At 43.2% G+C, this 26,916-nt stretch overlaps 1 protein-coding gene across 1 annotated transcript in view; it reads right to left on the minus strand.

The window, feature by feature from the left end:
* Window positions 1-26,916, minus strand: part of TNR (tenascin R) — a 198,218-nt gene that overhangs the window by 153,817 nt on the left and 17,485 nt on the right. The window contains exons 4-5 of the mRNA XM_030206742.1: window positions 23,358-23,473; window positions 5,156-5,306 (exon numbers count right to left, since the gene is read on the minus strand). Of these exons, the coding sequence (XP_030062602.1) occupies window positions 5,156-5,306; window positions 23,358-23,473 (267 nt within the window). The remainder of the gene's footprint in view (window positions 1-5,155; window positions 5,307-23,357; window positions 23,474-26,916) is intronic.

Below are 26,916 nucleotides of genomic sequence, written 5' to 3' on the forward strand. Positions count from 1 at the left end.
CTACCGCAGCAGCCCGCTGGTACTTCCCACCCCTAGTGCACCATCATTTGCGGCACTACAAACATGTATTTATTTTTGTAGTGCTGGAGTGTACCTGGCGTTAATTGGGCAGTGCTGTGTGCTGCCCGGTGTCCGCCAGATTAACGCGCACCGACACTGGCGCCGGCCCTCTTTTGCTGCAGCTCAGTAAAAGGGGCCCTTAGTACATTGCAGCCCGTCTTCTCTCCTTACCCCCAAATATATTTGGACTGGTTCCGATTTTTTGGATTGCAACCTCACATTCTAAACTGCCAATTCATCTCTAAAAAAATGGTCTTCTCTATAGGGCACCTAATATCCAAGATAGTGGCAGATAATGGATATTTACAGATAATGGAAACTCCCCATGGGTTATAAAAGAAACAGATCAACAAAGCAGAGCTATTCATTTAGTGCTTGTGTGTTTTTGGATAATAGACTTTTTTTTTTGTTCTGGATAATGAAATGCAGGCTAAATCCCATTATTTTCTTCCCAGTAGATAAAGGTCTCTTGGATGCAAGGTGCTCAGTGGTATTGATATTTTCAGCAGGGGCACTGCTCTGTCTGCTTTATTGATCTTATGTAGCATAAGTCTGATTGGGCAAGGGTTGCTGGAGTCACTGAGCAATACTTGGGCATAACCTTCCCAGACAGGTGGTTCTGGGAAAGGATGTGCTTCAGATTCTAAAGGGGTTGAAGAAATGCTCCTGGTTCAGCCAGTAGGTGTCTCTGTTAATCAAGAATGCACAAGAGACTGCTAAGAAATCAACCTGTGAGAATTAGCCCAACACTGAAATTAATTCATTTAGGCATCCCTTCTTCAATTGTTATATGCAGTTTATTTTTGCTGTTATATTTGGACAAGACTACTCGGATTTCACCTACACCATCAGGTTTTTGGGTAGTCTCGTTTGCTGGATGTGACAGAATGCAAAATTCAACTTCTTATTTGACTCTAACATATTTAAAGCTAGATGTGCAACAGCTTTGGTAGCAGCTTTCTCAGATGACCTATGTGTCCTTCCATAACATAACAATAATTTTCCTGATGCACACTCACAGGAGTATATCTCAAGGTATTTGCTGCATTGAGAAACCTAGAAGCAGCAACAGGATGCTGTGATCTTCCGTGCACACAGAAACAATCTGAGAAGTAAAATCTGTATTCAAAAGTCATAAAGAAGACCAAACGCAGTGAGGGAATGCAGTCAACTTCCAGAACCAGGCAGTCTTTATTCCAACCAGCATTAACAGCACAAATGAGATGATCTGACACAGCCGTGTTTTGGCAAGAATAATGCCTGCGTCAGGGGTCAATAAACTCTCAGAACATGGATTGCTGGTATGAATAGAACAATACCCCAAATGAAAAGCACTCGGTCAGCTGGCTTTGGCAATCGTGATCGCACAAGGTGCCATGAAGCCACAGAGAACTGCAACACGGCGCAGTTAAAAAATCATACGCCCCAGAGAATACAAACCAAATGACAAAAAGATAGAATTTCATGAAGGGGGACCTAGTTACTAATAATGTGCGTTAATAATGGTAGTAACTCTACCCCTTAGCATTGAAAGTGCAAAGCTGGGCACATCATTCTCTCCCCAACCTAACCCCAAATTCTTTTCAGATGACTTGTTTACCTGGCTAAGGTGTTTATTTTAGAAGTGATTTGCAGTGAGCGTTTTTATGTGTTTTGTATTATTAAACTATACAAAGAGGTTTTTTATGCCTACGATAGACACTGTAACCCCAAATCGCTATGTTGATATGAACTAGTAGGGGTTGACTGAGGCTTTTTCGTCTTTGTGATTACATTCAATGGAGGAATGATGTACTGCTGTTTTGATTGATGAGAGATATTGCTTAGTTTGTGGAACAAATTTTTATGTGTCTGTTTTTGCCCCATTTATATTTTACACATTTAAGAGTCTAAAATGTATTTTTCTGCCACATTTAACAAGTGCACGAACATCTATTTCATCATGTGTTAGAACAGGCTCTATCTGCCTGATATTCAGCACTATTTAACCGGCCAGGAATGACTCCTAGCTGATTAAATAGCCTTACGCTGGCTAAGCACTAATAGTCAGCCGAGATAGCCAGCTATCTCGACTGAATATAAACACTTAGTGGGTAGCCTGGTCACTGGCTATGTTGCGCAACATAGCCGGTTAGCGTCAATATTCATCAGTTCATCAGCTAAGTTTAGCAGCCAGCCAGACAGACCCGCATAAATAGCAGGTCTATCATTGACCACTATAACTTAGTCAGTCAGCTGATGAATATTGGCTTAACTGGCTATGAGGCCCTTTTACTAAGCCGCGTTAGGCTGTATGCGTGTGCAGTGTGTGCCCAAATGAGATTACTGCCAGGCCACCGCGTCCTCCTGGTGGTAATTTCAGATTTGGCACATGCCCATAACGCATGGATGAATTATTTATTTTACTTCTACGTGAGCCAGTTTCGGCGGTAATCAGCACTTGGCGTGTAGTGTGTGAGCCTTTACTGCTAGATCAATGGGTGATGCTAAAGGTTCAGGCTGGTTTTGGGCATGCGCTGGTTTCATTTTTACCGCAGGCCCTTTTCCCGGCCCTTTAAAAAAAAGCCCTTTTTTGTAGATGCAGTAAAAACTGGCCCGGCGCGTGCCCAATACACAAGCCTACACTATTGCAGGCCACTTTTTACCATGGCTTAGTAAAAGGACCCCTAAGTACATAGTGGCCAAAAAAAAAAAGGAAATTCAATACTGGTCGCCGGATATGGCCCAGCATTGAATTTCCAGGTTCGCCGCCGATCACGGGAGGCAGCCTGGCTAACTCCTATGGTCTGAATATCAGCCCTTTTGTCTGCAGATCCTACAGACACTAGCAGAATTTGAGACGCCCCAACTTGTACATCTCAATTCCAATTTGTATGTCCTTTCTAAAATGCTGCGCCACATGACTTTAAAATATTACTCTCATGATAACCATGACAGCACCTCATGCACAAATTGCACCCTTTCCCCAAGAAGTCACAGGTGGTGGTATGCATGGTATAAGGATGAGAAATTAAGTTCAAATACGTCAGTAAACAAGTTCAAGATCTATTAAGTGACTAACCAACAGGAAGTATGCATTATCCCCCTAAGTCTATAAACTTGCATGCACATTTTTACTTTAGCATGCAAAGTTGCACATGCAAGTTAATGATTACTGTCAGATTTGTTTGTAACTTAATTTAATAATTAGCTAATTGTCATTAACCAATTATTGGCTATAATTGGTGTTAAATGGCACTAATTAGTGGTTTCATGAGTAACTGCCCTTAGGGTTCTACGAATTGTGCATACAAAATCCATAGTATGCAACTGCAAGGGGGCCGTGGACCTGGGACATGGGCGGGTCTGTGGCATGCTGACAGCAGTTAGACATGAGCATTTGCATCAGCCTTTGATCTAGCATAAGTGCTCATGACTAAAGTCAGGCTTACACTATTATTCTAGAAAAGCAATTACATGCATGCCTATGCCAATATAGAATTCATGCTTATCCCTGGATTCTATAAATAGCATGCAAATTATGTGCTATCCTGAGATGTGCTCTCGCTGAATATTTGCTGATAGCCATTTAAGTGCTATTTAACCAGTCAGAAGCCATTCCTGGCCAGTTAAATAGCGCTGGACAGTGTCTGGAGAAAACAGGACCCTTTTGCATAGTTTCAAAACACATTAGTCCAACCTTTATTAAGAAACTCTTTTAGCAAATGTTTTGCACCATATCAGGGGCGTAGCCAGAAAACAGATTTTGGGTGGGCCCAGATAAGAAGTGGGTGGGCACCAAATATTCTCCCCCCACCACCACCAAAACAATATCTCAGCTGGCAGGAAAATGCTTCTTTCCACCTTGGCAGTCTGCAGCAGGCATACATTGAAAACTGAGCATACGCAGGTGCCAGTATTGTGGAGAGTAGAATTTTGTTACTAACGGGGAAGTCTTCAACTGGTAGAGCTTGGGATCTCCACCAGCTACCGCTAAACATGTGCTACTGTTGGGTGGGCCTGAGCTCTAAGTGGGTGGGCCCTGGCCCACCCAGGCCCACCTGTGGCTACGCAACTGCACCATATGCCTTATTTTGTCGCAAAAATGTAATCACAACTAGGGCTGTACTGAGTGTTCATGTTTGATGTGGCCCTGAATACATTAATCGTATTCAGCCAAATAGTGATTTGAATTCAAATTTGAATAATCCAGGGCTCTACCGTGTTAAATCCTACTGAAACAAACAATCTCCGATTTCACGTTGCTTCTTTTATTATTTGTTATGTTAAAGCCCAATATCCATTATTCATATTCGGTATTCATATTCAGCCGAATAATATTTTTCATTATTCGTATTCTCTCCACAAAGGCAGATAATAAAGCTTAATAAATGAGCACACACAATCCCTTTGAAAAGTGTCTTCTGTAAGTAGAATTTAAAAAAAAACCCATTAGAGATGAAAGTAGTCACATAAATCATCAAGGGAATTCAGAATCAGGCCTCCTGTAGGCCCTTTCATATCCGTGGACCAGTGGTTTCAGTTGCTCTGAGAAGAGCAGTGTTCCTCTTATGCTTGGAATTCCTTCAAACAAGTAAGTTTTTCTTGAATGGATTTTATAAAAATGGCATAAATGAAAAATAAAGAAAAGTTACTCTACAAATCCACTGATAAGATAGGGAAAAGTGGGATTCGCTTAGCCTGTCCTGTATCCTGATGCCACCTGCTTTCCTTTACTTCTACTTTAATGCTCTAAACACTTGGCTACATAGAAAAAATCTAATAAAACGTGTTGCACAGGGTAGAACATTAATTAGTGGGCTTTTTCAATCCATTAGTGCACCTTAAAAAGCTTAACGCACACAAAATGGACTTGGCACCAATAACTTATGAATTAAGATGCCTTAATTAATATTCTAATACATATCACACAATTTTTATTAAAGGGAATGTCTGAAACAAACTGAAATAAAAAAAAAAAGCCTCGAAATTGGGAAAAATCTGAAAAAAAAATCTGTGTACATCCAGTGTCTCATCAGGCTAGACATTCGTTCTCTGTTCCTTCTTCCCCCCTTTATCTGCCAGTTAGGAAGCTGAGCATAACAGACTCACTCACCAGTGGATATGCTGGCTGAGATGGGTGGGCTCCTAGCCTGTTCCTTTAAAGCCACAACAGTCACTGTGTATTCCTCTCCTGGCTTTAGCCCTGTCTGGTTAAAGGATGTGACGCTGCTTGGGAGCTGAGCGATAACCCCACCTTCGTTGTTCTGGAAAGAGTAAAAGAAAACAATTGCCTGTTTAATCATAGCTCATGAGAGGTAAGATGGTACACTGTTAGCATTAACATAATAGTGCAATAGGCTAAGAACCAGGGGTGCTACATTGAAATCCCAATTCAGCTCTTTGTGACCTTGGGCAAGTCACTTAGGGGCCCTTTTACAAAGCGGTGGTAAGCCCAAAGTGGGCTTACTGCTCGCTAAAAGGGAAGTACTGCTGGGCTACCGCAGAAGCACAGCTGTAGTTCCCACCCCAGCGTTTTTATTTTATTTTTATTTTTGTAGCGCCGGTGTGTATCCTGAGGTAATTGGGCGGTGTCGAGCTGCCCGGTTACTGCTGGGGTACTGTGGGAGTCCTTACTGCCACCTCAAAGGGTGGAGGTAAGTGCTCCCACCCGAAATGGGCGCGTGGCAAATGATTCACTTGCTGCACGTCCGTTTCATTAAAAAACAAAAACAAAAAAACAACCCTACCTTTTACCTGCTGCGGTAAAAGGGGGTCTCAGCATGCATCAAAAACACACACCAACACCAGCACAGGTCCCCTTTTTCCGCAGCTTCATAAAAGGACCCCTTAACATTGCCTCAAATACAAATTGAGGGGTTGATATTCAAAGTGATTTAACTGGCCAGAAACGGCCAGTTACAGTGGGGGAAATAAGTATTTGATCCCTTGCTGATTTTGTAAGTTTGCCCACTGACAAAGACATGAGCAGCCCATAATTGAAGGGTAGGTTATTGGTAACAGTGAGAGATAGCACATCACAAATTAAATCCGGAAAATCACATTGTGGAAAGTATATGAATTTATTTGCATTCTGCAGAGGGAAATAAGTATTTAATCCCTCTGGCAAACAAGACCTAATACTTGGTGGCAAAACCCTTGTTGGCAAGCACAGCGGTCAGACGTCTTCTGTAGTTGATGATGAGGTTTGCACACATGTCAGGAGGAATTTTGGTCCACTCCTCTTTGCAGATCATCTCTAAATCATTAAGAGTTCTGGGCTGTCGCTTGGCAACTCGCAGCTTCAGCTCCCTCCATAAGTTTTCAATGGGATTAAGGTCTGGTGACTGGCTAGGCCACTCCATGACCCTAATGTGCTTCTTCCTGAGCCACTCCTTTGTTGCCTTGGCTGTATGTTTTGGGTCATTGTCGTGCTGGAAGACCCAGCCACGACCCATTTTTAAGGCCCTGGCAGAGGGAAGGAGGTTGTCACTCAGAATTGTACGGTACATGGCCCCATCCATTCTCCCATTGATGCGGTGAAGTAGTCCTGTGCCCTTAGCAGAGAAACACCCCCAAAACATAACATTTCCACCTCCATGCTTGACAGTGGGGACGGTGTTCTTTGGGTCATAGGCAGCATTTCTCTTCCTCCAAACACGGCGAGTTGAGTTCATGCCAAAAAGCTCAATTTTTGTCTCATCTGACCACAGCACCTTCTCCCAATCACTCTCGGCATCATCCAGGTGTTCACTGGCAAACTTCAGACAGGCCGTCACATGTGCCTTCCGGAGCAGGGGGACCTTGCGGGCACTGCAGGATTGCAATCCGTTATGTCGTAATGTGTTACCAATGGTTTTCGTGGTGACAGTGGTCCCAGCTGCCTTGAGATCATTGACAAGTTCCCCCCTTGTAGTTGTAGGCTGATTTCTAACCTTCCTCATGATCAAGGATACCCCACGAGGTGAGATTTTGCGTGGAGCCCCAGATCTTTGTCGATTGACAGTCATTTTGTACTTCTTCCATTTTCTTACTATGGCACCAACAGTTGTCTCCTTCTCGCCCAGCGTCTTACTGATGGTTTTGTAGCCCATTCCAGCCTTGTGCAGGTGTATGATCTTGTCCCTGACATCCTTAGACAGCTCCTTGCTCTTGGCCATTTTGTAGAGGTTAGAGTCTGACTGATTCACTGAGTCTGTGGACAGGTGTCTTTCATACAGGTGACCATTGCCGACAGCTGTCTGTCATGCAGGTAACGAGTTGATTTGGAGCATCTACCTGGTCTGTAGGGGCCAGATCTCTTACTGGTTGGTGGGGGATCAAATACTTATTTCCCTCTGCAGAATGCAAATAAATTCATATACTTTCCACAATGTGATTTTCCGGATTTAATTTGTGATGTGCTATCTCTCACTGTTACCAATAACCTACCCTTCAATTATGGGCTGCTCATGTCTTTGTCAGTGGGCAAACTTACAAAATCAGCAAGGGATCAAATACTTATTTCCCCCACTGTAAATCACTTATTCGGGATTTAACTGGTCATTTTCAGTGACACTTAACTGGCTAGTTCATGTTTCTCCCTTACTTTATAAACACCACTGGCTCCCAGTTGAAAAACGGGTAATCATTAAAACTCTCACACTTACCTTCAAGGTCTTTAGATTAGGCCTTCCTCTTTATCTATCCAGTCTTACCATTCCATCCTCTCCAATTAGACTTCTTCGATCTACCAATGATCATCACTTATGCCTCCTTACCCCCTGACTTGCCCAGTTAGAGTCTACTAGACATTGTGCCTTCTTCATTGCTGCTTCTTCTTTATGGAATTCCTTGCCTCTCCAAATTCATGCTGAACCTTCTTTTAATTTAAACCTGCCCTAAAGAACTGGCTTTTTCACCAAGCATTTGATTCTATTTAGGTTTGATCACTGTCATTTCCCCTACCTCAATGCAAACGGCGTCCTCGGGCTGCGCGGGGTCCCGTTGACACACACACTTCACTGGCACAGCCCTGAGCCATGTGTGTGTAGTTCTTCTCTGGCTGCAGGCTCCTTGATTGCTTTGGTTCCATGCACCTAGTTCTGCTCTCTCTCTGCCTGGCTTCCCTTGCTTCTCTCCTATTGGTCTTCCAGTTCCTCCTGTCCCTGCTCTTGTCCTTGGCTGTGCTCCTGGTACCTGCTGATGTCAGACGCCAGCACTTTATCAGCTGAGCTCTTCCTGGACTCCATGCTTCGGCTTCTACTTTGGTAGGTGTTACTTGCTCAGTAGTGTGTTCTTCTCTACTTTGTCCCTCGTTGCTGACTTTGCCCGTACCTGGATTACTCTCTTGACCTGCTGCCTGCCTATTGACTTACCTGTGCCTGGATTACTCCCTTGCATGTTGTTTGCCTATTGACATTGCTTATACCTGGATTACTCCCCTGCCTGCTGCCTGCCTGTTAACATTGCCTGTTCCTGGATTACTCCCTTGCCTGCTGCCTGCCTATTGATTTTGCCTGTGTACCTGGATCACTCTCTTGCCTGCTGCCTGTCTGGTCGTTACGTTCACCACCCCGCTTCCTGCTCCATCTCATAAGCCCTGCAGGCTGCCCGCACCTAGGGGCTCAACCTTTGGGGAACGGTGGTCAGTTCAGGTGAAACTCGGGGTTGTCCAGCCGCCAAGCAAAACCTGGCTCGAGTACTGGGCTCAGCAGTGCTCTGCTTGGTACAAGAACTCACAAGTCTGACAGTCACTGTTAATATCAATGTTTCCTTTTACCTTACGCTACTTTTTTTATCCCCAATTACTATCTTCCCCGTCTCTTATTTTTAGTTTATGCTTGATTTTGTTCTACCCGAGTGAGTTATTTCTTTCCTATTTTGGATTTGTAGTTCCTTTCTTATTTTCTATTTGTTTTGTTATTAGATTGTTAACTGCTGTGATCTGCTAGTTAGCTAATGGCGGTATAGCAAAATTTATAACTACCATAAAACCAGCTATCCTGGGGCCATTGTCAGCACTCTTGGCCAGTGCTGGTTAAATGCCAATATTCAGCACTTAACAGGCCAAGGTCACCACATAAATAGGACTGCATAAAAGTCAGTCCTATTGTTATGTGGTGTCTCATAGCCAGTTAGGAGTCCTTTAACGAACCTGTGACAAAAGGAGGCTGAAGCCCCCTTTTACTGCAGTGGGTAAGAGGCAGGTTTTTTAAAAAAAATAAGAAATGGATGTGCGGCAAGTGCTTCACTTGCCAGACGCCCATTTTAGGTGAGAGAACTGCCACTCATTGAGATGGCGGTAAGGGCTCCTACGCTACTCCGGTGTTAACCAGGCAGTATTGCTCGATTACTGCCGGGTATTCAGCAGCGCTACAAAAATAAAAATATTTTGGTAGCACTGGAAATGGCGCACGCTAGGGGTGGGAACTACTGCTGGGCTGGTGTGGTAGCCCGGCAGTACTTCCCTTTTAGCAAGCGGTAAGCCTGCATTGGGCTTACCACCACTTTGTAAAAGAGCCACTTAACTGGCTATAGTTTAGCTGGCTCCGTAAACCCGGAAATTCAATGCTGGAGCCGGGAGATGGCCTAGCATTGAGTTTCCGTGTGCAGTGTCGGAGGTGGTCAGCAAAACACTGCACGCTGGCTGAATATCAGGCCAGTAAATTGTAAGTTCTCTGGGGGCAGGAAAATTCTTATTGTATGTGAATGCAACTCACTAAAAAAAGGCATGAGCTAAATCCAGATTTTTAAAAATTGTCTGTTTGCTTTCCATCTCAAAATTATTCACTCATTTGAAGACTTAATTTTCCTGTTGAACAAAGACCACTGGTTCCATTTCAGGTATTAGTGCTGGAGCGTGCATGTAATTAATCTTTTTATTCTACATCGGTGGAAAAAAAAATCTAACTTGACATATTATATCTTAGAGCTACAGAGTCTACAATTGAATACGTATATATAAAATGTTTTTTTAATGAGTTTGCCTCAGATAGAAATCTCCATCCAATCAGCTACTGAGAAAAATGAAAAATCAAAGAACGCTTCATCCACAAACAGCTGCACCTAATCCTACCGACATCAAACTACACAAAAGGGGCTTTAATTTTACAGTTAGATATTGCTAGTATCTCCCTAAACAGTGTTTGAATATTGTGCAATGCATGTTACATCATTCAGTTCAAAATGCTGCTGTTAACATGAATTAAAAAATAACTAACAGAGCTAATTATTTTGTTTGAGGCAAATGCGAACTAAAAGTTTGGGCATTCTAGTCCAAATGAAAACTTCATTCTTAGACTTAAATGACATTACTAGGTTCATTCACTTATGTACATAGAAATGAAAAATAGAAACAGGTGATGTCTTCTTATGGGAACAGTTTAATGGACGATCTGATTAATTTACTTGATATATTGCTATTCATTAATAAATATTAAGGGGTTTACAAAATAAAAAAACAATATAAAATACAATAAAACAACAGATCATTATCCACTCAATATTCAAACTGGCCGATATATAAAATGATTTATCCGGCTAGGAACAGCTCCTGGCCGGTTAAATAGCCTTAAGCCAGCTAAGTGCTAATATTCAGCATGAGATAGCAGGCTGTGTCGGCTGAATATTACTGCTTAGCAGCTAGCCCGGTCACCAGCTATGTCGCACGACCAGCTAAATTTAGTTGCCAAATTGACCCGCGTAAATATCAGTCTACCTTTGGCTACTATAACTTAGCTGGTCAGCCGATGAATATTTGCTTAACTTGCTACGTTTGTAGCAGCCAACCCCCCCCCCCCCCGAAATTCAATGCTAGTTGCCAGATATAGCCCCAGCATTGATTTTCCAGATTCGTCGCTGACTGCGGGAGTTAGTCTGGCTGCCTCCCATGGTGTCAATATCGGCCTCAAAAAGTTTAGCTGGGCAGGAGAGGCTCCTGCCCAGTTAAATCCTGCTGGGCGATCCAGGGCCTGATATTCAGTGGGAGACAACTGCTCGGTGCCATTGAGTATCACTGCTAACAGGCCATCTCCTAACCGGTTAAGTTAGGGGCAAGCTGGGGTTGGAGCACCTACTTAGCTGGTTAGAGGTGATTTTAAGTCTGCTAACAGGCTAAGTAATCATATAAAGTTAGAATAAAAAAAAGGGTGTCTTAACTTTATGTGTTAAAGTTAACCAGGCACTGGTCTGAATATTGGCCAATGCCTGGTTACTTCTGGGTTACCACTGAAAACTGGATATTCAATGCCAGGAACTGAATATCCAGGATCAGTTCAGTCCTCTGCTGCCAGTGGTTCTGATACCTCAGACCAAACACAGGCTGAATATTACGTCCATAGATATAAAGACATCATCCTCAATACATCACTTACAATCCCCCACAATTATTAAAATGCTTGGATTTAAGAATTCGACCTATGGAATCTTAGCAGAGATTGGGTGGCGACGCTGGTAACTGGGAAGGAAAACCGGTGCTGGGCAGACTTCTACGGTCTATGCCCAGATTGTAACTAAGCAGATATGGATGGGCTAGTGTGTACATTTTAGGGGCATCAATGTTAAATATAGAACTTTTAGTACAAGAACTGTGCTGGGCAGACTTTTACTTCAAGGTCACTAAGATCCTCCCAAGGAGTTTCCCTAACCACACCCTCTCCAAAAGACATCACACAATGTGATACCCGCAAGTGAGTCTTCTCCTGAGTAGGCCCCATGCTCTGGAATACACTCCCTGAAAAGCTTCACTTAACACAAGACTACCTCTATTTCAGAATTCAGGTGACAGCTTGGCTCTTCAACCAGGCCTTTAACAGAAGAAGTAAATGACACCAGCTGCACATACTGCAGCAGGACATGTTTATCCACTCCTACCCTAGCCAAGATCATGTTCCAGCACCTTTCTGACCTCATTTTTTTTTTTTTACTTTTGTTACTCTATCTTATCTATCTATATGTTGCATCTTTGCTTACACCCTACGTTGTCTATTTAAATGTTCTATTACGTACTGTTGACATTGTAAGTAGTGTACTATCCCGGCATGTTATTGCATCTGGCTTTAAGTGTGTGAACTGAACAGATCTCTACCACTCTGTACCTTAGGACCCTGGTTACAAAGCCAAGCTAGTGGCTGCTGGTGTGGTAATGCTGACACAGCCCATTAATTTTGAATGGGCTATGTCGGCATTGCTGCGCAGCTTTGTAAATTTTCAGCTCTTTGCAAACATAAACCAGCATTGACCTTTGGCCTTTTCTTCAGTTCAGTTTCTTCTCAATCTTTCTTCAATTGCTCCTCATTTTGTAAATTCTCTTGGATATGTCCATTTTGTTGCAGGTCTTAGTGGCATCTATGAAAGATAAATCGTCCCTACTAACTCCTTGGCAATATCACTCATAGCAATATTGAACAGAACCTGCCCTTGAGACATTTCATTGATAATCTATTTTTATTTGGTGTGAACAACATTTACTCTATTGCTCTATTATCTATCACTCAAACAGCTTTTAAGCTAGTCAGTCACCTTGGGGCCTACTGCTGGACTGCTTATATTCTTTATCAACCTCTTATGTGGGACAGTGTCAAAGGCTTGGCTGAAATCCAAGAATATCAGATCCATAATCTAGTTCTCTGGTTGCTCAATCAAATAAATTGATCTGATGTGTCTGATATGTTTTCCTGCTGCTAAGACTATGATTTCTTGGATCCTGCAACTTGATGAATTCAAAATACTGCATCTTCCTTTCATTTAGTAGTGATTCCGTTTATGTAACAACAAGGTTAGACTTTGTTCCGGCAGAACTTCATTGGTTGCCTGTTTGAAGAATTACATTTAAGGCCCTAATTTTTGTATGTAGGGCCATTCATGGAGAGGCTGCAGTTTATTTAGAGTCTGCTCGGAGCATTTTGCTCTTGCCTTGACCTTGATACATTTTGGGGCTCATTTTTTAAACAGAAAAAAATCCAAGAAGCAGAACAAAGTGGAAGATGGACGTATTTTTTGCCAAAATATCCAAATCGCTATTTTCAAAACACATTTTAAAGATGGTTTTCTATGTATTTTGTCTAAATTTCAAGGGGGGGGGGGCTGTTAGGTACGGGATTTGGGTGTTCCCAAACCTTGGACATTTTTCTGCCACAATGGAATGAAGCAAAACCATGCAGGGCTAAAAGTTAGATGGTTTGGTCTAGACCTGTTTCATTCATGACCAGATGACCAGTAGAGGGATTAAGGCATAACTCCCCTTCACTCCCCAAGTGGTCACTGATCCCTCCCACCCCCCCAAAGGTGTGAAAGAAACAGTACATACCAGCCTCTATGACAGCTTCAGATGTTATGGCCAGTCCTATTAGAAGCAGCAAGCAGGTCCTTGGAGTAGCCTAATGGTCAGTGCAGTGGACTGTAGAGAAGGGGACCCATGCCCATATCTCACTCTAATTGGTACACCTGTGGTGGAACATGTGAGCCCTTCAAAACTCACCAAAAACCTACTGAACATATAGGTGATACCTGCAGCCATTAGAGCTATTGTAGTGGTGCACATTTCAGTACAGTAGGTTTTGGAGGACTCACCATACAATTTAAGTGGGTAACAGTGAGATGTGTACCTGGGACCTTTTATATGGACTCCCCTTGGCATCATTACTTGAGGCTTGGGGCTCTATAACATCTGGGTCTTTCTGCGGAATGTGGCCTGCAGACACTTACCTGTGAGTGTGTGTCCAAAGGAGCATGGCCAAAGGGACAGGCCACATCCCTTTGGAGCCCCTTCGGAGCTTGGAGGAGCAGAGAGCAGGGGAGTATTGTCCCTGGACATGGGGGAGTATCTTCCACTGCTGTGCCCCTTAGTGTGCCCCACTACTCTGCTAGGATGTCTGTGTGGCCAGTCTACTGAGAATGCTGTCTCCCCCCCCACTCCCCAATATATCCCAATGGCTTGCTTTTGTGCATTTTTCCCTTGGACATTTTTTTTCCAGAAAATTGTTCTAAAAGACAAGGCACACTGGGCATGATATTCAGTGTTATTTAACAGATCAGGAATGGCTCCTAGATGTTAAAACGCTAATATTCAGTGCAAGATAGCCAATTTTATATAGTGTGCCTAGCATTCAGTGCCAAAATCCAATCAGATTCTAGAAAAGCGTCTGTAACTTAGTTGGCTTAACAAGTCAATCAATATTGTTAACAGCATTTAACAAGCAATAATGAGCACTAAGAATTTACTTGCCCAAATCGCTAAGTGTATTCTGTAATGCAGAGCACCTTAATGCGTACCTTGCCACCAAGATACCCTACTGCCCACTGTTAGAAAAATCACTGACTGTTTAACCTTTCGAAAAATGCTAAAAGCACATTTGTTCAGACAATTCAGCAGTGACTCAGGATAACAACACTGAATTTTCACAACTCCTCCTTATCAACCTCCTCCCCACCCTACCAATCTCAGATTCCCTTTCGCTTCTCTAACTCAGATCACTCCTCACCACTCAAGGCTGGTGTTAAGACATTCAGGGGCCCAGGGCAGAAACTGGGAAGGGGGCCCGAAAACTGATCTTCAGCCTGTGCAGTCTTCAGCTTGAGGCAGGTATAGGGGCCCAGGGCAATTGCCCTGTTTGCTAACCCCCAATGCTGGCCCTGCTGCCCCTCACCGATCCTCTTACTGGATCACACATGCCAAAAGTCAATGCAGCAGGCGAGAAGGTCCCTCTCTTTTTCCCTCTGTTTCTACTCACCCTAAAGTTATCAACTACTGCTCCTATCCCTATCTGTTGAATGTTTTATAAAACTACAAGTATGCTCACTGTTACAACGTTAGATCTTTCATGTTTAGAAGGAACTTTGCAAAATGTCAGCTCATTGTTATAATATAGGTTCATATACGTTGCTTAATTTTCTCTTAGTTTTATGTAAGCAACTATTTAATCCTGTTCTATGTAAGCCACATTGAACCAAACATGCTTTGGCATAATGCGGGATATAAAACATCTAAATGAAATGAAATGAATAATGCGAACAGGAAAAAAAGGGCGTGGTTATAGGCAGGGAAATGGGCACTTCATGGGTGTTCTAAAATTTATGTGCATAGTTATAGAATATGGTTCAGTGTGCCTGAATCTATGTGCTGGGATTTACACTATGTTGGTGTAAATGGACGCTTGTAGTTTTAGGCACTGGGATATCAGCGTATTCTACATACTGTGCCTAAATCTAGGCACTGCTTATAGAATATGCTTAGACAAAAATGTTATCTGTGTAGATTTTTTAGGCATCATATACAGAATCTCCCCCTTTTTAGTGTACGCTAATCATATTCCTATGGGTGTCTGTAGCGTTTAGCGCATGCTAATGATTTGCGCACGCTAAAATCACTAGCATACCTTTGTAAAAGACCCGCTTAGTGTGTTAGCTGCAAGAGGACATGCATGTGGGCAGGGCATGGACAGGCCATGGGCATGTTACAAACATGTGAAACATATAGAATACGGTATGTGGGAGCTGCCATTGGACCAATATTTGAGTTAACCTGTAAGTGGCAACTAAGCAGGCATTGCTGCAGACTCCCCTTGGCATCATTACTTGGGACTTGAGGCTCTATATCATCTGGGCCTTTCTGCAGAATATCTGCGCTGTCATTGGACCGGCATTTGAGCTACCCTGTGAGTGGCAACTGAGCAGGTACTGCTTTGGTCTTCCCTTGGCATCATGGGGCTTGCAGTTCTATATCATCTGGGCCTTTCTGCAGAACATCAGAGCTGTCATCGGACTGGCGTTTGAGCTAACCTGTAACAACTGGGCAGGCGCTGTTGTGGACATCCCTTGGCATCATTACTTGGGGCTTGAGGCTCTATATCATCTAGGCCTTTCTGAGGAATGTGGCCTGCAGACACATACCTGTGGGTGTGTGACCAAAGGGGCAGGCCACATCCCTCTGAAACCCCTTCGGAGCTTGCAGGAGCAGAGAACAGGGGAGTATCTTCCACGGACATGGGGAAGAAAAGAAAGGTAGAGTTCTAGAGGAGGGGATGCTAGAGTTATATCTGTTCGCAGCCCCTTGGATCATCATGTCAAAATGCTACCCATAATGCGGATGTCTGGAACAGTAAGTACTTCCTCCCCTACTTCTCTTCTATGGAATGAACTCCACCTCCTCAATCCAGAATGATGTTACTTGGTGGAGATAGCTCACCTGAGCAGATAGCTGTTAGTCTCTCCACTTTTCCTATCATTATGGGAGGATCTTCAGGACTTCCTGTTGAGACTGAGAGCTTAATTAAAGCTCCTATACCAATAGCTGTTCAGATTTCTTCTGATTTTCCCCAAAGAAAATACTTTTTTTTTCAAGTTAAAGCATTTTCTTTATAGGATATTTGGCAAGTAGTTAAGAGCATTGAACATTCTGTCCAGGGAACAATTCCCTTGTTGTGTAAGTTTTCACAAGAGGGATCTATCAAAATTGCAGAACATGGAAAACGGCTCTCTGTTGTGCAAACCTATCTACAAAAGACAGATTCAACTGTTAGTACTTTGCAACCCTCAACTGTTTCAGCAGTGAAAGATAGCTGTTTAGTTCACTTTTAACTGGAATTAATGGAGAACAAGTTTCAGATTAGAAATCTCACAATTTTGAATTTTCCAGTGACTCATTACTTGGCACCTTTGGAGCTTTTGAAAATGTACTTGAAATATATTTTGCAGTACCCTCAGGCTGATTCTTTGACAGTTGAGAATATATATTATATTATGAGAAGTTCCAATAAGATCAAGAATGAAGGTGATTTAGATGAAATTGTGTCAGCAGATAGTCTTTGATGTACCTCAGTTTTTGGAGTGATCACAGGATTGAATTACTAAGCAAGCTTCTTTACTGGTCAAATTTCATTCTGAAGTACAGAAAAATACAATTCTTAAACTATATTTTTCCAAGAAAATGGTGCTTTTTTTTGTGGAGTGAAGAAATGGTTAGTGCAGTAGGCTTTGATCCTAGCAAACTGGATTCAATTCCCACTGCAGCTCCTTGTGACCTTGGGCAAGTCACTTAACCCTCCATTGCCCCATTTATTAAAAAAAAAAACCCATAGATTGTGAGCCCTCTAGGGACAGATAAAATACTTCCACATAATGTATGGAGCACATTGTATGTCTAGTAGCACTATAGAAATGATTAGTAGTAGTTATGGACAACAGATTTATATGTTATTGAATGCTGATTTGTGCCTACATCCTCATCAATGTAGATTTCACTCAAATCACAGCATAGAACTATTATCACCGCCTTTCTCAGTGAGATTCATTCTATGCTTGATTTGGGTTACAGGGTCCTTGTGTCACTTGATCTTTCCACTGCCTTTGAGCTTGTGGACTACTCTTTACTTCTATTGCTGCTTTCTAATATTGGTTGGGGGGCACTGTTTTGGACTGATTTGCTTCTTATCTGTCTAATCGCTTTTTTTTTGTTCTCACTTCTACACAGGTATCTACCTCTCATCAACTCCCTTGTGGTGTTCTCCAAGGTTCAATTCCTTCTCCTTTTCTTGTAAATATTTTTTGCAGTCCACTGGCAACAGTAGTCCAGGATCATAATATTAAGAGTTTTTTTTATTATGCCGGTGATATCCTTCTAATTTACCTGACCTCACCTCTCACATTAGACCTTCAGCCACTGTTTCCCTGTTTAGTACTTTTTACAGATGCTGATTGCTTTCAGCTCCCAAAGATGTGGACTAAATGATATGTTTTCCTTTCTATAATTCCATATTTTTTCTTTATATGATTCTGGTCATCTACTTGAGTGTATTTGATGTAAAAAATTGGAAATGCAATTAAAAAAAGAATACTGTAAGTTAGGTGCATAAGTGCCAACATTTAGGGGAGGAGGGGGGAATTCATCAATTGGCATTATGGCCTTAACGTGCATTAAAGGAATTAGTGTGCACTAAATGATAAAAGTTCATTCTATAACTATGGGCTTTGAGCATTAAGCATGCACTAATTCCCTTATGGTCAAATTCTAAATATGGCACCTGAAAATTGGTCCGCTGAAAAACCATGCGCTTAGTGCTGTTCTATAAAGTTAGGCGTACTTTTTAGAATATTCGCATGTGCCATTCTTGCGCCTAAAATGTAGGTGCACCCATTTAGGCCATCTAACGCCAGGCCTAAATACCTGCAACTAACTTAGGCGCACATCAGGTATATTCCAACGAGATTTCAAATTTACCGCCCCTTTAACTGCCACAGGCAGAATAAGCAAAATAATGTTGTTAGAGTGTACACTGGAGTCGTCGTCGCAGCGGAACTGTAAGACTTTAACACTGGCTGAACGAATAGAAGTTCTTAAAAAATTAGAAAACAAAGTCAAGCATCTATTGCTAAAGAATATGGTGTCAATCCCAGTCAAATTTCATGTGTCTTGAAGCAGAAAGATCAGCTTCTGGAAGACTGGCAAAACAATACAAATCCACACAGAAAATGTAAAAGGGCGGGAAAAGCTGAGGAGGTAGAAGATGCTCTTCTTCGGTGGTTTTCTCGAGTTAGGCGCAGATAGTTTCCTGTCAGTGGTCCACTGCTTATGGAGAAAGCTAACCAGCTAGCTGAAAGTCTTGGACTAACTGAATTCAAAGCCACTGTTGGATGGCTGGAATGTTTTAAGGAGAGGAACAACATAACATTTAAGAAACAGCATGGTGAGAAACAAAACGCTGATGACTTTGGTTCTGAAAATTGGGTTGTTTCAGTTCTTCCTACCATCTTGAACGAGTTTACACCTCGTGACATTTTCAATGCTGATGAAAACGGTCTCTACTGGCTAGCGATTCCTGATGGAACACTTGCATTCAAACATGCCGAAACTACTGGAGGTAAAACGTCGAAGGACTGACTGACGATCCTCCTTTGCTGCAATATGGATGGGAGTGAAGTTAGAACCACTCGTCATTGGAAAGAGCAAACAGCCCTGTTGCTTCAAGAAAGTTAAACAACTTCCTGTGTCATACGAGGCTAACACAAATTCATGGAAAATTATTTAAAAACAAATTATAACTTATCCAAATAGGACACAGATAAAGAAGATAAATTTCACACTGAGGTTAAGAAACAAGGAAACAAGAAGGAATTTAACATCATAACCTCTCTCCCCCCACAGTCCGCTTCATTCTGTCTTTCTCTTCCAGCACCTCTTCTTACCTTTCCCCACACTTTGGCAGCCCTCTCTCCCAGGGGCATAGCCAGACCTGTCATTTTGGGTAGGCCCAGAGTTTGGATAGGTGGACCTTCCATAATCCCTTCACCTTTTTGTCCTGTATCTATCGTCCTCGCCTCTGACCCCAGATTCAGCATTTGCCACCCCCCCTCGTGGCCTAGCAATACCTGCCTCTCTGAAACAATCCCTATAGCTTAGTAGTTTCAACAGCAGCAACAGCAGTGATGTACATCCACTGCCTGCTTTCCTCTGCTGCATCCTGCCAGAGAGGAAACAGGAAGTGACATCATCAAGGGCGGGATGTGGCAAAGGGAAGACCACGTTTAGTGCAGGCAGCAGACTGCATCGCTGCCTCTGCTGAGAAAGGTGCTGAGTTAGAACAGGAAGGGGGAGTGTTGCCAAGCTCTGGGCGAGGGACAAATGCCAAGTCTGAGGATGGAGGAGAGGGAGAGAGGGGAGTGAGTCAGCAGCTGCTGAACTGGAGGCCAGACAGGGTGGGTCTCAGCCAAGAATGAGTGGGTCTATGCCCACCCAGGCCCACCTGTAGCTTCACTGCTGCTTTCTCCTCTGCGCGCTCCCTCTCACTGTCCTTCTCCCTGCCCCTCATGTCCCTCAGAACTTGCCTTGACTGCTGCAGTAAATGCTCACTACTACTCACCTGGACCTGCAGCTTCTCTCCGTAGTGTCGGAAACAGGAAGTTCTGCTTCCTCTGACAGAACTTCCTGTTTCCGACACTACAGAGAGAGGCAGTGGGCCAGGTAAGAAGCAGAATTCCTTCAATGCAGCAGTCAAAGCAAGTTCTGAGAGGCATGGAGAAGAAGAGACTGAGTGTACAGAGGTGAGGGGGGCTGCCAGAGTGTGAGGAGAGGTAAGAAGAGGTGCCAGGAGAAAAAGGAGGAGAGAGAGAGAGAGAGAGAGAGAGAGAGAGAGAGAGGACTGCGGGGGGCTGCAGGAGTAAAGGAAAATGTTGGAAGGAGGAAGAATCAGATGCCAGACTACAAAACGGGAAGAAAAGGGAGAGAGAGAGATGTGGGAAAAGGAGCAGTTAATAGCGTTAAATTATTTTTAATGCGAATTAAAATGTTAACGTGTTAATCACGTTACTAATGCATTGAATGTGCATTCCTAATATATTTATCTATCTTTACACACATACGTACATATATATTAGGGCTGCACATTTACTGCAGTTTTGACACATTAATTGCATTCCTCCTCCCTCTACCGCTGGCGGTCTTCTGAACTTGCTTGTAGAGATGGCAGCACTAAGCACACGCTGCTTCTCTCCAGCCGGAGCCCTCCCTCTCTAGCATCCTGGATTCCTGCCTCCTCTGATGAAACTTCCTGGCTCTGGCTAGAGAAAAGCAGTGTGTGTTTAGTGCTGCCATCTGTTCAGGCATGTTCAAAGGGTCACCAGGGTGATGGGGAGAGGGAATGAGATGCCAGCAAGTACGGGGGCAGCAAACAGAAAAAAGCAGCCAAAAACATATTTGTGTGGGGTGGGTGGGAAGTAAGAGAGAAAAAGATGCTGGATCACGAGGATGGGGGGGCATAGCAAAAAAAAATATACCAATTTGGTTTTTTTTTTTTGGGGGGGGGGGGGGGTAGGAAACTTAGACCAAAGCTTTCTGTCTCAAGTGGGGTTTGTATGTGAGATGGTGCCATGGAGGGGAGGGGAAGAGAGATGGAATGAGATGTGCCCATAGAGGGGAGGGGTGCCGAAGGGAAGGGAAGAGAGATGGAGGAGATGGTGCTCATGGAGAGAAGGGGAAGGGAGATAGGAGGAGATGGTGTATCTGGAGTGGAGGGGAGGAGAAGAGAAAGAATGGGAAGGGAAATGGTGCTCATGGAGAGGAGGGGAAGGCAGATGAGAGGAGATGGTGCCCATGGAGAGGAGGGGGGATGGGAGGAGTTGGTGTCCATGGAGGGGAGGGGAGGGAAGGGGGAGGACATGGTGCCCATGTAGAAGAGGGGTAGTGAGTTGGTGACCGTGGAAAAGAGAGGGATGGGAGGAGATGGTGCCCAAAGAGAACAGGGGAGGGAAAGAGAAGGGAAGAAAAATAGAGATGGTGCCCATGGAGAGGAGGGAATGGGAGATGGATAGAGATGGCATCCATGGAGAGGAGGGGAAGGGGAGAGAAAAGAGATGGGAAGATATGGTGCCAATGGAAGGGAGAGAAAGGGAGGAGATGGTGATCCTGAATGGAGGGGAAGTGAAGGAAAGGGAAGAGATGGAAACTTGATAGATTTGAGAAGGAGGAAGAAAAATGGAAGATAGTTGAATGTGAAAGATGTATGTAGGGCAGGAAGTGGAGGAGGAGAAAAAAAAAGAAATAGTGAATTGACAAGAGGCCCTGAAAACAGAGTTCAGAGAACAGGAAATCAGAACCAGAGCAACAAGGGTAAGATAAATGATTTTATTTTTAGTTTAGTAAATGAAAGATGTCAGTTTTGCATTGTACAGGAGGAAATGTGAGGGGGCACTTTATGAGATTAATCGTGCGATAAATGATTTTAATTGATATACAGCCTAAACAAAACTATGCTTCTATACCGAACTGACCATATCGAGTTCTATGCAGTTTACATAAAGAAAGCAACAACAGGCGTATAAGTACATAAGTGTTGCCATACTGGGAAAAACCGAAGGTCCATCAAGTCCAGTTTCCTGTTTCCAACAGTGGCCAATCCAATTCACAAGTACCTGGCAAGGTCCCTAAACAGTACAATACATTTTATGCTGCTTATCCTAGAAATAAGCAGCGAATTTTCCCAAGTCAATTTTAATAATGGCTTATGGACTTTTCTTTTAGGATGCTCTCCAAACCTTTTTTAAACCCTGCTAAGCTAACTGCTTTTACCACATTCTCTGGGAATGAATTCCAGAGTATATAAAACTATCATAATTACATAAAATAACATTCGAGGTTATCAAAAATAGAATAGCAAGGAGATCATTCCAAAATTTTACCCCTATCAGTCAGCACCCTTCAGTCATCCAGCATCTTCTCTCTCTCCCCCAACTCCCCCAACTCCCCCAACAAATGCCCCATCTACATTTACACATGGAACCCCCTTATTCTATAACTGGATGCAGAACTTGAACCCAAGCCCACGTTCTGCCTTGAAATGCCCTTGACCCTCCCATTTCTGCATTCCCTTCTCTGGGACACAAATAAAATTCATGCTTAAATTTACGTATGTACATATTGTTTTTCTAATTCCTCTTACCTTACTCTCTAACTCTTCTTACTCTCTTACCTATCTATATGTTCCATGTTTTCTTATACCCTTCACCGTCAATTAAAATGTTCTATTACGTATTGTGTCAACATTGTAAGTAGTATACTGTGCCATACTTTGTATTGTTCTTTGAATATTTTTATTGCTGTAATTGCCTATTGCTCATGTTTGATTTATTTTTACTGTACACCGCCTTGAGTGAATTCCTTCAAAAAAGCGGTAAATAAAACCTAAATAAATAAATAAATAAATAAAATTAGTGTCAATAGTTGCTTGTTAAAAAGCCAATTATTGGCATTAATTGGCTTTTTAGTCAATTAAATATATTTTTGTAGCACTGGATATGACAGCGCGTTGGGGGTGGGCACTTCACTGGGCTGCTACGGTAGCTTGGCGGTACTTCCTTTATAGCGAGTGGTAAGCCCACATTCGGCTTACTGCAGCTTTGTAAAAGGGGCCCCTAAGTACTTTGAAAATGAGCCCCATAGTCTAGTAGGTAATCAGAGCTGAAGCCATGTAGCATTTTAAAAACAAAAAGTAGCAATTCAAACTCAACTTTAGCTTTAAAAGGAAGCCAATGGACATGTTTTTGAAAAGAAGATGAATGCTCAAAGCATTTACCCCCTGGAATCAATTTAGCAGTAGCATTTTGTACAATTTGCAGCGCTATAGAAATGATAAGTAGTAGTAGTAGTAGTTTATCAGGTAAACCCAATGAAACAGTGTTACAATAGTCCATACCAGACAGCACACCATAGCTTGAACAACCAACTGAAAATACCTGATCTCCAACACTGGCCTAAAATGTTGAAGCATTTTAAGCGTGAATATTTTGCAGTTACTTAAGCGTGAGATTTTGATCTATATTAGCAACTGAGAGTCTCAGCATGTCCCTACCTTGGGGATGAAGCTGATTTCCCAGCCATCAAAGATAAAGGAGAAAGCCTCCCACTGCATTTCCACTGTGGTTTCTGTGATGGCTTTAAACTGTAGCCCCACGGGAGATGGGAGATCTGAAAAACAGCAGTGGTATATCACTCTCTTCCCCTTGCCACTTTTCTCCCTTCTAATCTGATTCTAAATGGATAGGGCACTGTGGTAAAGGGCTTGGATTGGTAAAGACAGCTGTAATACATGTATTATGTGAGAACACTTTGCTAGAAAACAAGTGGAAGGTTTGTGTTTTCTGCCATTCAAGCAATAAATCAGATTGCAGAGTAGTTAACTAAAAATATAAAAATTGGAGATCTCTTATGTAACTGGCAAAGTACTAATCAACTCATGAACTGTATGACCCTGTCAAATAGTGGATGAGTAACAACAAGGTGCATCAAGTGTATTTATCAGTGAGTGGGTTGCTGGTAAGTTGTAAATCAACAAAGGGTTTGTGTACTAAGATTAAGAATGTGCATCACTGAACAGGGGCATAGCCAGACTTCGGCGGGAGGGGGGTCCAGAGCCGAGGTGAGGGGGCACATTTTAGCCCCCCCCAGTGCCGCCGACCCCCCACCCCCCGCCGCCATTGCCGACACCCCCCACCGCTGCCAGCACCACCACCACCAACTTTGACCCCCCCCGCTGATGACTCTCTCGACCCCCGCCCGCCGTTGCCTACCTTTGCTGGCAGGGGACCCCAACCCCCGCCAGCCGAGGTCCTCTTCTTCCTTCGTTTTGTTTCTGAGTCTGACGTCCTGCACGTACAACGTGCAGGACGTCAGACTCAGAAACAAAATGAAGGAAGAAAACTTCGGCTGGCGGGGGTTGGGGTCCGCCCAGCAAAGGTAGCAGACGGCGACGGCGGGTTGGCAGCGAGGAGGGGGGTTGAGAGGGTCATCGGCAGGGGGTCCAGGGCCAAATCTACAGGGGCCCAGGCCCCCCTGGCCCCATAGTAGCTACGCCCCTGTCACTTAACCTGAAATGACGGGAACCCCCCCAATTTTGTTTATTTTCTTTTCTGTGCCAGTAATGCACAATATTGTGCAATAGTGCACCCTTTTTCTTAATAATACACATACCTCCATGCAATTTTGGCCTTGGATCAGAGATCTGTGTGTAAACAAATTGGCTAAATAGGTGATAAAAATCAATTATTGGTGTTACATGTGGATCTGTTGTATACCCCTATTCTATCCTACATAGTAACATAGTAACATAGTAACATAGTAGATGACGGCAGAAAAAGACCTGTACGGTCCATCCAGTCTGCCCAACACGATAAACTCACATGTGCCATTTTTTGTGTATACCTTACCTTGATTTGTACCTTTCTTTTTCAGGGCACAGACCGTATAAGTCTGCCCAGCACTATTCCCGCCCCCCAACCACCCGCCCCGCCTCCAAACACCGGCTCTGGCACAGACCGTATAAGTCTGCCCAGCACTAGCCCCGCCTCCCATCCACTAGCCCCGCCTCCCACCACCGGCTCTGGCACAGACCATATAAGTCTGCCCAGCACTATCCCAACCTCCCAACCACCAGCCCTGTGTACCTAACTTATCTTGTGCACAGCCCACAAGGGGGTGTGGCCAGGGGAGGAACATGAGCGGTTCAGGGGTGTTCCTGGGATTTAGGCACACATTTATAGAATACTTGCATTTCTGCGCCTGACAGTAATTGGGCACGAGCATTTACATCACCCTTTGGCTGGCATTTTGCCCAACGTTTGGTGCAAAATTGCGTGCTAAGCTAGTATTGTATAAAGACAGCTCCGCATGGAACTGTCTTCCGTGCGGAGCTGTCTTTATACAATACTAGCTTAGCACTGTCTTTATAGAATTTACGCTTATTGCATATCATCCTGGTGCCTAACTTTGGGCAATCTTTACTGAATTTCCCCCCTCCCCCACTATGTATCAACAGATGCACCATTTAAGCGGTTATAGGATTTTAGGTGCTGGAGAGTAAAAACAAGGATGGGAAGTGGTATGTTGACAGGCCATTAACAACATCAAAATTATCAACTGAATGCTGACATGAAGACTCTGGAAGGCCTTTTGAAGAGCTTTGGGAGAGGTTTGGTTTACACCGGAATGACTGGTTTGGATACCTCCAAGCTATGCATGTTATCAGGCAGTGTGGTATGAAGGAAGCCTTGTTAAGCCAAGGAACAGAGTTTGAGAAAATTGTGTAGGAGGAAGGTGGGTGGGATGGGTGGGTGGGTGGGGGGGGGGGGGGGAGGGATATAGCTATGAAAGGTGAAGTACTACTGTTAGTGATTATATATGTTAGATTATGCCTGATATTGATTGGGCCATCGTTGCAGGGTCATCTAGAAATAGATCCTAATTTTTCTACTGGAAGAAGGAAGAACTATTTCAACAGTTGGTAATGGAACCCATGCAGGATGGGGACATATTGGATCTAGTGCTTACATATTAGAAGAGTGTTTCTGATGTTATAATGGGCAATCATCTGGCATCCAGTGATCACCACATGGTGTGGTTCAATATTAAGATGCGCATGGAGAGGGGGTTTATTCAAAATTGATGATTCTAGACTTCAAAATAACTAACTTTGTCAAGATGGGGGATATATAGCTCATGAAGTTGCTAGCTGGATGGGGACATCTGAGGGAAGCGGAAAAGCAAAGGGCAAAACTGAAAGTAGTTACATTAAGGGCAACAAACTTTTTTGTTAGGAAACTAAATACTAATAACAAAAGGAGGCTGCTTTAGTTCTCAAAAGTAGTAGCTGAAAAGTTAAGAAAAAATAAGTTAGCCTTCATAAACTAGAAGAGATCGCAGAAAGAGGAAGACAGGCACCGATATCTGGAAAAGATACGAGAAGCTGGTCAGGTAGTCAGGAAAGAAAAGATACAAATGGGAAAAAATATTCAATAAGGTAAAATGAGAGGACTTTTTTTTTTAGTTATGTAAGTGATAGGAGGAAGTGCAACAGTGGCATTGTGAGGCTCAAGGATGAATACATAGAAGCTATCACTAAAGTGGAATTGGTTAACAAATATTTCTGTTCTATTTTCGTAGATGAAGGGTCGGGAGTAGGACCACAGAAGACAAATATAAATAGGAATGAAAGTGTGAAAGTCTTTAACAATTTTCAGAAGTCTGTGTTCATGAGTAGTTAGCTAAACCAAAGGTAGACAAAATGATGGAGCCAGATGGGATGCATCTGAGGGTATTGAAAGAACTTAGGGAAGTTCTGACTGCTCCACTGTCTGACCATTTCATTGCTACTTTCAGGAGTAGTCCTGTAGAAGAGCAGATGTAGTTCATCTCCACAAAACTAGAAGTAAGGAGGAGGTTGGAAACCACAGGCCTGTCAGTCTGACCTCTGAGATGAGTAAATTAATGGAAATACTTCTAAAACAGAGGATAGTGAGGTTTCTGGAATTCAATAGATTGCAGGACCCAAGGCAACATGATTTTACTAGAGGTATGTCTTGTCAGACAACTCTGATTATTTTCTTTGACTGGATCACCAGACAATTGGATCAAGG

The sequence above is a fragment of the Microcaecilia unicolor genome, chromosome 6 (genome assembly GCF_901765095.1).
Source record: "Microcaecilia unicolor chromosome 6, aMicUni1.1, whole genome shotgun sequence".
Taxonomy (NCBI): Eukaryota; Metazoa; Chordata; class Amphibia; order Gymnophiona; family Siphonopidae; genus Microcaecilia; species Microcaecilia unicolor.